The 15,694-nt window shown below is 39.7% G+C and overlaps 1 protein-coding gene across 2 annotated transcripts in view; it reads right to left on the bottom strand.

Annotated features, from left to right (window-relative positions):
- Positions 1-13,813, bottom strand: part of LOC306847675 (ETS domain-containing transcription factor ERF-like) — a 29,658-nt gene extending 15,845 nt beyond the window's left edge. Inside the window, exon 1 of one of the 2 annotated variants that reach the window (XM_079381771.1) lies at positions 13,243-13,813. In XM_079381771.1, the coding sequence (XP_079237897.1) occupies positions 13,243-13,264 (22 nt within the window). In that variant the 5' untranslated portion in view covers positions 13,265-13,813. The remainder of the gene's footprint in view (positions 1-13,242) is intronic. The other variant, XM_079381770.1, reaches the window with a different exon arrangement.
- Between the last annotated feature and the right edge of the window lie 1,881 nt (positions 13,814-15,694).

Below are 15,694 nucleotides of genomic sequence, written 5' to 3'. Positions count from 1 at the left end.
TCAATTTTTTCATAATTTTATTTTTCCTAAGAGGTGGCGGGGAGAAGTTAGCGCTTTGTAATTCCAACAGAGGGCGAAATGTATCGGTGTGTTCGACTTGGAGCAGCACCGCGCAGACGATCAATGTATGACATCAAAGTACAGCGAGGGCGATTCGAAAGCATGCGGAGCCGTATACATATCTATGTGCGGAGCTATCTGTTCTCTGTAGCTCTCGCGGTGCTTTGATGCCATACAACGATCGTTCTGTGTGCGCAGTGCCGCTGTATTAGATGACATTATATACATTTAAAGTCAGCGTGAGAAAGCAAATCCATGACGGAGGCAGAGGATCAAACTAGGGATGGTCATTTTCCAAAAATTTAGCATTCGAATAGGGCTCATAAAAAACTAATATTCGTTTATGTAAATGAGGTTTAATGAGAAAGACGTTATTTTTAATTTTCAAGTTATCACTATTTCTGAACAAGCTTATGATTAGCCGTTACACAGCAATGCTCTACAACGTTACGTTATATCGCAAGGTTTTATTTTGGTTGAAAACATGTAAACAAAAATTAAAAAGCATTCACGATCAAGCAGAGCAAACGGAAAAATCAAGCACACTGTGCCAATTACAGTACAGAACGTAAGCTACATATACTCGAGTCAAATACTATCAACTTGTTGACATGCTCCACAGCGCCACCCAGTGCATGTAGCTATAACTGCTTAGGATTTACCATGGATTCCCTGCATTTACAGCCAGCAAATTAACACAGTAAAATTCGAATAGTGTTTTTATTGTTCGAATAATAATTACAGACCGAATATTCAAATGTTCGACTATTCGTGCACACCCCTAGATCAAACCTCTTCCAGAATTCTTTCTGCACCTTCACGTTTTGAATCCCAACTGCTGGGAAAACATGACTAAACATGACTGAAATGGTATGCAAAGTAACATAGCACTTCATTTTATTTCAGAAAGTATTTTTTCTGTTCATTTTGTTGAACATTTGACTATTATATCCATTTGCAAGTTCATGGTTTTGGTACTTTAAAGTTTCATGGTTCAAGGTCCTTTAAACATACACTGTGTATGCGTTTGCTCCTGAAATAAAAGTTTAGAAAAATTTGATGCATTGTTTTTGTTAATATGATTCATCATATACAGTCTCTTTTAAGGGTATAATCAACTATTTTCCATTGCCTAGTTTTTAATCAAAAATCACAAATTGTAATATCGAATCGCAGTAGTAACTGCTAAGATGTGTGTTTTTTTGTTGTATTTTGTGACAGTCTGTATATTAAATGTATCTTTCAACTTTTTCCCATGGTCTAGAGTTAAAAACAAAAATCGCAACACATAGCAATATCGAATTGCAATACTTGTAGAATAAAAATTCTTAGAAAAAAAAATAAAAAATCGTAATACATATCATATCGGCACCCAAGTATCGCGATAGTATCAAATCGGGGAGGTAGGTGTACCGTCCCATCCCTACTGAAAGCCAATCAGAATCCATCAAAACTTAAAGAGCTTGAGCATTGAAATAATATTATTTGTTGGTGTGGAAAGCATTAATAAATATTAATAGTAAATATTTATAGTTATCGCTCTTAGTGTACACAGGAAAAATGTTAAATAACACTGAGCAGAATAAGGTGATCAGTGGACAACAGCCAGACAGACAGACAGACAGGGAAAGGGGAGAATATGGAGAGAGCGAGTCAACCAGAAAGAGAGAACAAACACTCAGGTTGAGAGGAGAGGATCAAAGCGTCGGCCAGGTATCTGTAGATGCGCAGCACTAGCCTGCAGCCCTCACATGATCGCCGCCATGTGCTCTTACATAACGTGCCGAGTGTGTATTTGCCTGCCCACAAGACAGTCATGCCTCCTCTTGCCAACCCTGACAGGAGAGGTTCAGGGTTGTTGCCCCTAACAGGCAGCAGACAGGCACGTAAATCCCTCCACTTCATTTCTATAACCCCCAAAGCAAATAACAACCTTTCGGATGCATTTGAGCCACCGGTGCAGCGCTAACTGGAGGTGGTGTGCTGATACTCTGCTGGTTAATCTCTAGTTTCCTACTGAAGGGTCAGGCCAGCGGTGTGAGTTTCTTGAGGACACTGATGAGACTGGAAAAGGGCAGAGAAACTGTCTGAAAGTGGATGAATGATACATACATGCAGCCATCCAATGAAATTTGCTTACACAGCTGACTTCAATACTGTATTGAAGAAGATTCAAATAATTGCTACAACCAGTTTACATGCTTCCAAATTAATTTTATTGATTTTCCGTCTATGCTAATAAAGTGCCGCCACCAAAGCGCAAAGGTTTACAGTTGCACTTGGTTGCAAAATGGATGCTAGTTTAATATATAATGAAGGCGGCTTACTTATGCATTAACATTAAACTTCAATTGACACTCTAAACACCTTTTTACTGCAACAAAATTCATCACATATGATGTCAATATGACTTTAATATCAACGCACAGACCAAGGTGGAGTAAATAATAAGCTCTCAACAACACTGAAAAATGAACGGTACGGTTGCTAGGTAAACGCTGCGACAGTTTTAATTTAGGATGTGTTTGACACACAGCACAACTAGCTTATTTGACTGAATAATACTTGCCTGTGTGCCGCGAGTGTGGCATTATCACTTTAACTGTAAATGAGTCAAGGTTGATTGATCACAGCAGGCTATTTCCGTCAGGGCCATCGCAGAAGTTTACAGAGGCGTGACAAAGTGCAAAATGAAATTGAAAAGCACTTATAGAAAAGGCATCAGCATCAAGTTTACACAGATAGCGGCATCTCTAGAATAAAGGAAAGCTAATTCAGAGCTGACAGAGTGAAACGCAACTGACGTAATAAACAAGCAGCAAAAGATTTGCACCAAATGCACACTAACAAAATCAAATTGTTTTATTCACATTACATAAAACAAATTAATAAAATAAAATCAAACATTTAAATGCTCAAACAGAATTTACACATGTACAATTGTACAATAATGTATAAATTAAATTTAACAGTGCTATTAAATATTATTTAAATTATTTATTTATTAATAAATTATTATTTAAAATATTATTTAATATTATTAAATTATTAGTGTTAGATTAGTGTTTTTAACTTGAGTGAGTGCTAAAAAGTTTAAAAAGAGGGAAAAATAATCTAAACGCAAAACTAGGGGAAATGAGCATGCACAATAAAAAATTAACCCAATATTGACCAATACAAAATAATAATAATAACAATAATAATTAAATGGGGGAAAAAAACAAGCTAATATGCAACAACACATTGTTGCACACATAGTGCATTCCTATTTATTATGATAATATTGCCATTTTTAACATTAAAGACCATTTTTAAACCATTAAAATGTGAAATGCAAAATAATAAATAAAAAAAAAAAACCCAGAATTTTTTTTTTTTCACACTCAAGCGTAGACTCCACTATCCCAATAGTATGAAAATAATGCAACGGGCAACCTGTGCCAACAATCTACATTATAGTCAAAATACAGATAATCTGTCTCCTTGATCTAAAGTGTGTGGTTTTGCGCACTAGGACAGGTGTTTTGGGAACACTTTAACCCAAATATGAGAGAAGCGAGGGCAAAAGGGATCAAGTGTTTAATTATGTTTGCACGCGCGTTATCCTCCGCACTACGCAAGACTCTAGGTCATTTTGCCACCCGTGTCACACCATGAGGGTATTTCCCACCCAAGCAGACACTGAAGAGCGCCTTGTGTCCCGAACGCCGTCGCCAAGGAGGAGCCATTAGCTATGTCTAATACTTTCACAGCTGTGGCTCCGTAAGCTAAACATCAAGTAGCCGTTATTTTCATGTCTACAATCTTCAAGTCAATACCAGCGAGACCAAAAACTCCAGTTACCGGCACACGGCGGTGGAGACAGCGCTCCAGATGTCCGGGACGCCGCAACGCGACGGCCAACTCTGCCCAGACAGAAACCAGACACGTCACAGGGGAGTTCCTCGTAGGGATATGATTAAATCAACCATAAATGGTCAGGCAGGGCGAGTTTCTGGGCCAATTTTCCTGCTATGTGAGGACTGCCGAGCATGAGGAGCAGCCTGTGACGGCCACCTGCCAAATAATCCTTACCAACAGGCCTGTGCAGGTCTCCTGAACCACGTGTGCACTCGCTAACCGGGCCTGCAAGCATCATCAGAAACCTCTCTGAAACATTAGCTTGTGCCTCATGACGACACACCAATACTCGGCTGTTTGGGTTCAATATGCAAGATGAGCATAATACCTGAAGACTATACATGTTTTTGCATGCGTTTTGTTCCAAAACTTAGCCGATATTTATGTTTTTTTTTTTGAAGATGGCAAGAAACATGAACTGTATTATTCCTACCTTAGAAAGGGATTTAGCTGCACAAAAGTTCAGTGTCTGTCAAGAACTAATTGTGGATTTACTATAGAAAGCAAATGTTCAAGTCTATAAAAATGCACAGCTTACGGTTTGTTGTTTGACATGTGGTGCACATGTAAACATGTTATGCTCAGTGCTGCTAATATAATTTGCAAAAAAGAAAACAAAATGTAAATGAAATTCGATCAAATTCTTTGAATAAATCAAACAGAACTGAAATACTATGTAATACGTTAAGAAACTAAACTAATCCGAAACTAAAGTAACCATACTTAAGAAATATTTAATACATTTAACAAGTATTTAATACGGAGGAAAATCAAACAACAAAACTGAAAGAAAAAAAAAAAAACACAAAACCTAAACAAACACCAATGCTTAAAGAATGAAAAACAAGAACTCTTTTTTTTTTTTTTTTATCTATTTTGGGTATAATTTTGCCAAACTTCTTCAAAAGAAATTATCATAATCAAGTTATCATGAATTATTAATCAAGTTAATTAATACAACATAATCAGTTTATTTTCCAGGGCAGTAAAGATTAAGTATGTGTGATAAATTGGTCAATTAATCAATGCCAGCCACCATCCTTTAAATCATCCTACAAGCCAGCCTCTAATTATAAGCCTATATTTGATGCAATCTCTTAAGAATTCAAAATGGATATTGGCCACTCAATAGGAAACGTAAATTATACCCGTATTATTCTTGAAAGAAAACAGAGTTTAATTCCTTCAATGTAAGATATTAAAAACATGATTTACCAGTGCAGGAAAAAAGTTAAAAGAAGCAGAAAACAGCAAGCCCTTCAGTTAACTGGTAATGTGGAATTGGTACGGTTCAATCTTGAAAGTCTCCCAGCCATCATGTTCTCTTCATCAGAGTGTTAAATCACACACACTCCAGTGGCCTTCGCTCCGGCAGCCGAGCAAAAGTCATTAGAACCGCCGAGGTTGCAAGGGTGATAGTGGCATTACGTTTTATCAGAGAGACGTGGATTTCTAATATCTTATCAGAGTAAAGCTTTCATCCTGGCTTTATCTCCTGCTGGGAGCCACTTCTACATGAACTTTTAACCAATTTTTTTTCCTTCCCCCACTTCTGTTCGCACTTCAAGATCAATCAAAGGAAAACCAGTGCAGATCTGCTTGATTTTTCCAGTTCCAGATACCGGTTATAGATAAGAAAACCCCCAAAAAACTGATAAGATGTCTATGCCACAAAGTTCAACCTAGGTGTGTTTAATGCTCCCGCTATATAGGTGCATGTTCTTCCAAATTTAAAAGAACTTTTCAGCAAGTTCACCAAAATTATGTCATCAATTACTCACCCGAACCTGAAGAAAGGAGGAAGACATTTTGAAGTATTGCTGACTTTGTATGGTCAAAAAACACAAGGAATGGGAGACTTCAAGATATTTTTCAGCGACATTGTGCATGGTAATGCTGACGACTTGAGAGAAACTAAAGCGAACCTCACCCTCCTGGTCTTGGAGGGCAGGTGGAAGTCAGCCAGACTGAATCTGGCTACAATCATCAAGCTCAGCGTTTTCTCCTTGATGCTCCGAGCTCATTCAGAGCAGCTAATTTTAACTGCCATCACCCAGCCTGTGCCAGATTATACAGGGTTGGGCAGGACCGACCAGGAGAACTCTTCTCCAGAGTTGCCGAAAACAGCAACACAAACTTAAACCGATTTAGCTGAGCAATAAACATGGTGTGCGTCTGTCTCGCCCCATCACTGCACTCCCTATTATTGGTCTGTTCAGAAGACAGCTTACTAAATTCTCTACGATGTTCCCTCCCAGTTGTGGGCTTTGATTCCGATTCTTCCTCGTCCAGTTGTCGGAGATCATTGTTCTATTATTGCCATTTCCACGTGGCTGCAACTGGCGATAGACGCCATACCTACCCCTTGCAGCAATGCAAAGCTGTGCAAGTTTCTGTCTTGCTGAAAAACGAGGCGTATTCGCTGGTGAACCCTGCAATTTCCATGATGTTGAAAACAGGATTTAAGACAATTCTCCAGCAACAACGTCTAAAAGATAGCATTTAACACAAAGCTCTGTAACTTGTTGCAGCACGTCTGAAGACGTTCTCGGTTGATGTCCCCATTGTGAGATTTACCTGTCGATTGGGGGATGGGGACAGGTACTCAACTGATATGCAAAATCGGTCAAGTTAGCAAATGTTGACTCGAAGATATACCAAAAAAATAGTTGCCATAACAGCATCATTCAAACCTTGAATGCTGTATTTGAAGTAACGGGTGGAGCCAGCACTGTAATAAACCTAAGCTTGCATTTTGCCAATGATGCAACGTCTAATAACGTGAAACGGCAACGTGATTGTCTGATTTCAAGCCCTGGCAACCTGTTGAGAGCTATGATTGGTCCACATCAACTGCAAGAAAGCACCATTAAACCCAAAGGCTGGCCAGGAGACAGTCATCTGGGCCCCAGGTGATTCTCTAGATTGTATGTGTGTGACCTGGCTGAGAAGTGTGTGTGTGTTGTGGAATGTCTAAAGAAAAGCGAACGAGTTTGAGAGTGTGGCAGACAGGAGACTAGGTGTCTGAATATCTCCATGGGGACCCTGGAGGCAACGTTTGGTGTGTTCAACCTCCCCCATTAACGACCAACCACAGCGGGCAATGAGTATGGCTTGCATCTCACTTCTAAAGTCAACAAGAATTGGCATTTGCAACCATTGTTATCTAAACATATTAGACAATATTGAAAAAGGAGTTCAAAACGTCTTAAAAAGTAAGGCTGAGAGCAATGAAAGCATTTTGAGGTCTCTTTACAATAGATTGATGCTCAATTTAGCATGCATTTTTGTCAAAAAAAAAAGTTAAAACAATGAAAAAGGAATTATTTTTTCATTTAAAAAAAAAGCTTACTGATCATTTGAGCACATTAAAACCATGAGTGCGTATTTAGAAAGTAAATGGGAATCTATTTTGATTTCACATTGACTTTAATTCCACTTTCCACCTCCATATCAGTGTGTTGTATTACGTAGTTTCCTAGACACTATTTTGTAGAGTACCACAATGACTATAGAGTGCTGCGCATTCAGCGCCGATACCACCCATCTGGAAAGAGGGTTGAAATAAAAAAGAATTAAGAACGCGCAAGAACGTAATATCACAAAAGAGATCAAGAGCATGATGGAGTGGAAAAAGAGGTGGCGGTGTGGGGCCGAGAACGAGAAGTCAATAGATTGCCTCTTTTCAAGTTCTGTGTTGTGGTTAAGTCTCTAGACTTGGGCTTCACTTTCATTTTCCTCCAAAGACGATCGCACAGAGACGCACACAGTTGCTGACGGCACACACCGCAGCTCCAGCTGTGGGATTAGAACGTCGTCTCCACGGTCGCTCCCTATTTTCTCTCCCACCCTGGGCCAAGACTGCAGCACCCAGAACCCTCGCCAATCCTTTCCCTCGCTGCTAATGGGCCTTTTATTTACAAGCTTTCCATTAGCGCACAGACATCAGGCCTCCGCAAACTATGCACGGCCACATGTCAGTCACAGCCACTAGCTCTCGATGAAGTTAGAATTAGGCTAAATGTCCCATTGAGGCCGGCATGACTTTATAGGTCGTTCTACTCAAAACCACACGCTTAAAAGGTCTGGAAATCACCTAAGAGCCACAAGACATCAGAATCCCACTGAAAAAGTTCGGTTCGCGAATAATTTTGTCTGTTAATACTCTAATTTCCACTGTTCTGCAAAAGTGGCTAAAAGTTCCACCACCACATTCAGTGGCCTACACGGAATCGGAAACCCACTGACAGGTTCTGAAAGTACTCTCTCCTCCACGCAGACCTCCGTGACTCAGATCAGGAGCCCAGACCAAGTCTGTGTGACCCTTATGTAGTATCAATCATGATCACTGACTCGCTTCCTCTCTGTCTCTGTATTCCTAGCCATGCTGCACCAGCACTGGATCCTGCCTGCAAAAATAAATTGGTTGCATAAAAATAAAAGTGGGAGCAAGTCAAAGTGGCGTCACCACAAAGATGGCAGCTCAAGAGACGGAGAAAGCGTGCAACTGTGAGAATTAGGAACGTGTGTGTGTGTGTGTGCCGCCTCCTTGAGCGTAGGCTGGTGTGTGTGTGTAATGCAACACAGACAGCAGCCATTAAAGTGGAATGTGGGGGGTCTGGGCCCCACTAATAAACTATGTGCTCTACACACATACGCACACAAAACACACATACTTCAACCATGACTTCTTGTCTTCATTACAACCATATTATGGGAATAGGGTGCACCATTGTCACAAAATCACCCAGATTTATATTTGTCACCAAAATAACAGATAGAATCTAGAATCTTAGTATAGAATCTATAAAAGACAAATTCAAAAACTAGTTCAATGCAATTAATTTTATTTGGGGACAATACTTTAAAATGGTGACAAAGCTATAAGCTGCCTATTTAAGTTGTTCAACGTTACTCTGGAAAATATAGTTCACAACAAGCTATGAAGAAAAATGTACATAAACAATAAGGTCCTAAATTAAACATTCTAACAGATAAATGTGCACTAAAACAGGCTAAACCTAGAAAACAGAAACTATTTTTTTTTTTTTATTAAAAAAGTGTTTAAAACAAATTGACTAGTCATCCATCCTGACTCATGCATACCAAAAAACACTCAAATTTTATAATTATCATTGAAAACACAGCATTTAAAGCCACAAATATTCTGTACAAAAAGAAAACATAAAACAAGCGTTTGCACAGAGAACATATCATTTTTAACTAGTTCTCTGAAATGAACATTCCAAACAAACTGATTTACTACAACAAATAGGACTTTGCAATACTTCATATGAGAGACAGAGAGTTCAGACAAGTGTGTTTGATTATTTGACAATTTGTTTGCCTGCAGTGTGCAATATGACGTGACATAAAAACCTGATTTGTGGTGTTTGTGACGCCAACAAATCTTCCCAACCTAGTAACCCAGGAATTTATTTTTTTGCCCCGTTCTTCCTTTTCAGATCGAGTTCTAAACTGAAAATAAACTCTCGAATGCTCGCTAACACTTCACAACTTTCCTCACCATAAGCCCGGGCACAAACTCCAAAGGGGAACGTTCTTGAAAATGTCAGGGAAATTATCGAAAACTCACAAATTGTTACACGAGCGAGACCACACACACCAAAAGGACGGCCAAAGCCACACGCTCACACAGACAAACACACACAGGGGGAAAAACTGTCAGCCGCAGTCTCGACAAAACCTCAGAGTTCCCACCAAACCGTGGTCTCCACTAGACACAAGTCGGTTGAGCTCAAACCTCGGTTAGCAACCTGCTTGGCACAAAGATACAGCGTGCATGGCATTAGATACACAGGCACCTGAAATGCAGATTAAAGAAAGGTGTGCCGCTAGATGCCAAAGCGCCACCTGAAATTTACACCACCTGCGTACTATAGAGAAACAAAGATATGCGATGAGCACACCGTTACAAACCGTATTGCTCATCATAAGATCAACCCTGTTTTTCAAGAAAACTAGCTTGAATCCGACAGACAGGTAGGCCTATTGATTTGAGACTACAAACAGGAAAACAAATGAGACTGACTCAAGAAAGATAAAAAGAGAAGGTATTTCAAGCCCTTTTGAAATAAGATGGGCAATATTATTCAGGTCACAGTGATTGAATCCATCTTGAGATGCTGGGAAATGCCTTGCACAAACCCAACAGGATGTCCTATGACAACAGGAGCTCATCACAAGCTTTCCTACTATATATTACTGTCTATATTTTAAGCAGAAAATTTAGGACAGAGGTTTCTGTTTGAACTAACTTTAGCTCTGGCAGAAGTCATCCCCGTTCAAATTGAAAAATAATAACTCGTGTGTCTTTTTAATGGAAGGAAAAAAGTCTACAGATGTGACAAGGAAGCTTCAAAGTATCTGGTAGCTGATATCTAAACTTCACTTCTGCAAGGATAATTTTCTAAATATTCTGAAAAGAAGCTTAATAGGGAGAAAGTAAACTGTGTCACTATAGGTCAAATCGTAGTAAACGAGTCTCACTGTGTGGCTGGGTTAGATGTTTTCTATAGACAGTGTTTCCAGGAAAAACAACAGGCCAGGAAACACTGCCAATCTGCTGAGCCACATAAAACACACCAGCCAATCGCATGCACACTTCCTGAGCAACTCTAGACAAGTAAGCGGGCCTGATTACACATGTTAACTCAAAAAGCAAGACTAGTTGTCTAAAAGGAATCCAAACATTTAAAACAGAAACAAAAGGTTCCTCCATACTCAATGGTTTGTTATGGAGAAGCTGCATTTTCAAACTGAAGGTTTCAGGGTGAATTTAACACAGCGTTAACACTCATCTCACTGACTTATGCTCACAAAGAGTAAAAAATATGCAAAAACATCCAAATAGTAAAAAGAAACACCCATGGCACGTTCTTGCCGATGCAGCGAAGGAGAAATTAAACACCAACACCTATGCTCAGCCCACCCTGACCGTCCTTTGAAAAATAATGGTACCCACCTCCACCCTCCCAAAGCGCTGGCTAATTGCCCATGTGGGTCCCTTTAACTTCATACGCTGGAAGAGACAACAGAGAGCCCGGTTCCAGATGTGAGACCCACATGTGGTAAACTGTTGATATAACGAATAACGCAATTGGAAAAAGGCACCAAAAATAGGCCACTTATTGGCCTACAAGGCAGACAGACAGATATCATGCTTAGCTGGGCAAGAGTTGACGGCCAAACAAGAGTGCCAAAGTGCAAACAAACTGATGCAACGGTGTATCTTTTTGCATAAACCCTAGTGAGAAGCACACTGGACCTACAACAGCAGCGGTTTAATACAAAATAAATGTGTTTTTCTGTGATCTAAGCCAAATTCTGATACAAAACTTAACAGTAGAAAAAGCTGACATGTGATCAAAGCAGTACGGCAGTGACTTCATTCCAACACAATATTATTAACCAGCAAGTAAAATAGCTGGTTTAGGTGACTCTTTAATCCCTTGGGTGGCAAAGTAGCTATTCAAAAGAAAGGGGCCGATCTCATCGCTCCAACACAAAGCCTAGGTGACCTGGGCGGGGAAGACTTCACCTAAAAAGAACAATTTGATATGGCACAAAGACTAAACGTACAGCTCAATTCCGCTTGTAGAAACTCTTTTCACCTTCTGTTTGTTTTCCAATCTTAAAGTAAAGGGTTGGGTGATGGATAAAATCAATTCCAGCACATACCTGACCTACATGTTGGGCATTGTTACCCACAATGCACTTCTCATGCAGGAACACTAAATTAAATGCCCTGGGGTCAATGAAAATGACTAAGATCAGAGACTTTGTGAGTTCTGCTACCTTTAAAATCCCACTTTGTTTGGAGTTGACATGAGCTAGTAAGTGTGTGCAGAACCCCACCTCTGAACACCCACACGAAAACGCAGACTTGCGTCCCAGACACGACGCACAACATGGAAAACTTCTACCATACCATAAGAAGCCTTACTTTATACTGCAGACCAAATGAGGGGGAGGACGAATGGAAGAATTAGCTAATGGTTTAATGCATAAGACCACGACTTCAGCATTGGTGGAGCTCAGACACCCAACAGAGACTGAACTGACATGAACTGGCAGCATTTTTCCATACAAGCAGATGAATATTCACCAGGTTATTATGAATCAAGCTGCTAAAGCGCAGATTACAATGCAAGACTACTTTAAGATAGCAGATGCACAAGGGTGATATTACAAATAGTCAGATGAGTTCATCTAGTAGTAGAGTCTTAATCTAGTACTTGCATATCTTTGACATGTTGTTTATATTACAGTTACGAAACGCAAAACTGAAAGTAAAAATCTTATTACGTTCCTGCTCAGTTGAAGGGTACAGAAAAGTGGTTTTAGCTTGTCAAACAACCAGACCAAGTGATTGTCAGCTTAGCCTCCGTGCAAAGTAAACAAAGAAAAGTAGGACATACTGAAAGAGCTGTAGCCGCGTGAAACATTTAAAAGACATTTAACGTTACATTTGTAGACACAAGACCCTCTAAAGCAACTGAACACACCAGTAAACACAAACAAAGCAGAAATGTGAAATATCTTGTGTAAAATCCTCCAGCACACACAGAGAGGCGCTGTGATGGGATGCCACTTTCTCAGGGCCAAATGGCTGAAAGTTGCTCGCAAATGGTGGATGCCATACTGGATCAACACAAGCGGTTATAAAGCCGTTTTAAACACCTTCACATTTTCTCATAATGTTTATATGCACCTGGGAGCGTAATAAACGCGTTTACCATGTGAATTACATCTAAAACAGACCTGACTGTCCAAGTCGGGACGGTTCAAAAGTTGTGAAAACTTGTGTGCTCCAAAATATCGATTTTAATCTCTATAAGCAAACTTTTTGGGTAAACGAACCAGACAGAATGACAGCTACAAACAAATACCTGTAGATGCCATACAATATGGCAGTGATCTGTATAGCAACACAAAACCTGACGAAAGACCCAAAACTCATTAAAACTAACTTTAGCTGCCAGCTTGTTCATACTTTCATCTTCACAAACCACTGTATGGCACACCGTGACTTTTAACACTTGTCTGACTAAAGTCTGTGCACAAAAAGTAGCTTGAAATACTAATATTATAAACACATAACGTTAACCCAATCCGAGCGGAATTAGCGGGCTGCAGTTAAACTCATCTAAAACGACAAAAACTCTCTAAAATACGCTTCTGGCATCTTGACTTGTTTATAACAGTAATCTAAAGTTGGATTAAACCGATCTGTTGTTGTTGTTGTGTGGGAAAACTTACCCGTATCGCCCGGGGTCTTCATGTTGGAGAGTTTAGCCGCTTCGTTAGCAGTCGTGCTAACTGAGAAAGAGAGAGAGATTAAATTAACTTCTTCCTCTCGGTGAGCTCAGGATCGCACACAAAGCTCCTCTGTAAACTTTTCCTCCTCAAATCCAGCCCCTTCACTCGTCCTCCCCCGGTTTGTTTGGAGTTTTCGCGTTTTGTTTTTCCTCCCCAACGTGGAGGACGCTCGCCGCTGCCTTGTGGCCGGACAGAATCGCTCTTTAACGGTCAGATATCGGAGCGCGTCGTGCCGATGGAGGAGGACCGTGTCCGCGCTGAACTCCTGATTAACGTTACTTCATATACGCTGCGAAGTTGCATATTCAAGCCTTCTCGCTGAAACACGAGGCGAAGCCGACAAAATCATAACAAACGAGAAGGCAGAAATGCCCGATCCACTTCTCTCCCTCTCTTTCCACGGACTTTTTCTTTTTCCACTCACTCCGTGTAACTCTCTCTCCCTCCTCCTCCTCCTCCTCCTCCTCCTCTATCTGGGTGTCGTGTTTCGTTTCTACAGCCCACACGAAGCGGGGGAAGGAGGGACGGAGAGCGCGCGTAGCCACGCCCACTCGCCATTTGTGCTTCAGTCACTGCAGCGCGTTGCTGCGGAGACCGCCAAGGCCGTCTGATCTTGGCTAACATGCCTTATACAAATGTGACCCTGGACCACAAAACCAGTCATAAATGTCCTTTTTTTAAAAATTGAGATTTATACATCATCTGAAAATGTGAGCCTGGACCACAAAACCAGTCATAAATGTCCTTTTTTTTTAAAAATTGAGATGTATACATCATCTGAAAGCCGAATGCATAAGCTTTCCATGGCTTTTTAGGATATAACAGTATTTGGCCGAGAGACAACTATAGGCTATTTGAAAATCTGGAGGGTGCAAAAAAATAAAATCTAAATATTCAGAAAATAAAGTTCTTAACCATGCATATTACTAATCAAAAATTAAGTTTTTATATATTTACTGTAGGAAATTTACAAATTATCTTCATGGAACATGATCTTTACTTAATATCCTAATGATTTTTGGCATAATATATATATATATATACATATATAATTTTGACCCATACAATGTATTTTGGTTATTGCTACAAATTTACCCATGCTACTTATGACTGGTTTTGTGGTCCAGGGTCACAAATCTTTAAATGAGAACAAGAAAGCCCTTAAGCTGACTTCTCTCTTGGATTTTTATCATTTACTTTAATAGCCCATTTTGTTGTATTTTATTTTTGAAGCATCTTATGCATTTCTTTTTTTTTCTTTTTTTTTTTTCTGGTTTAGTTTGGGTTATTTTGACGCTTTAATTTAATTAAATTTTTTTCTGTTTTCGGTTATGCTCAACCAAGGCTGAATGAGATGGGTTATATACTGAATGTGATTATGTACCTTGTTTGGTTGTAAAGTTGATGCAATAAAAAAAAAAAAAAAAATTGCTAACATAGCGAGGTGCTGATGACATGTCCCACAGAAAAACACCGAAAACCATTCAAATCTGTCATCAGTGGTGGTCTCACATTTCTCAAAGTTGACACTGCTAAAAATGAGCTTTGTATTAGGGCTTGTTGTGTTACTTGGTGAATAATGGCTCACACAGAGACTGCAAATCTGTTTTGTTTTATTTGTTTCTTTTTTTGATATTCTTCTGAACTCAGTTTAGAAGAATATCAGTGCAGAGTTTATAGAGGTAGCGCATACAACTTGTGCATACTTGATGCTTTGATATTAATTTAGTAATTTTTTAAAGCTTCACAACTTGTATTTTTGTGGGAAAGTGCAACTAAGGTTATTCAACCAATGAAACAAACACTTTTTTTTGTATGTTCCTTCGCCCCTGCTGATATGACTCAAAGTTCAAGGATGAGCTTGCTTAAAAAAGTAACATTGGAAACCAACATTGTTGGCATTGAAAGTAAGTTTAACAGACATAAATATAAGCAGAGGACTGTAAATATAGAACGAGCAATAACCTTTTGCAGAAAAGGCCATGGATCCAACAGATGCTGAAATTATAGCTTATTTGTGCGAAGCGAAGTGTCACAGTGTTGGAGCATATGGATCGAACGCGACAATGTTCTTCAAGGTTGTTTACTCAGAAAAATGCAATTGTTATAGAGAGTGCTAAATGTGGGCTGGAGTGAGAAACGAATGAGAGTCTGTAGGTGGCCTTCTCTTTTCCTTATCTCTCATTCTTTTCCTCCACCGCCTCCCTTTCTCGCTCTCAGAACGGGAGCAGTTGTCAGTGGAAACTCAAGGAGGGTAGATGACATTTGTAAAGCATTTGCACGTAAGTGCTAAATTACCAGTTCAGCGTTAATGCTACCAGCAAACACACGCACATAGGCCAGGACTTGACTTCATGTATGCAAACCTCATCTCCGGGGACTTCCAAATATT

This window comes from Barbus barbus, assembly GCF_936440315.1.
Source record: "Barbus barbus genome assembly, chromosome: 27".
In the NCBI taxonomy this organism is placed as follows: domain Eukaryota; kingdom Metazoa; phylum Chordata; class Actinopteri; order Cypriniformes; family Cyprinidae; genus Barbus; species Barbus barbus.
This window is presented reverse-complemented; position numbering and strand designations above follow the sequence as displayed.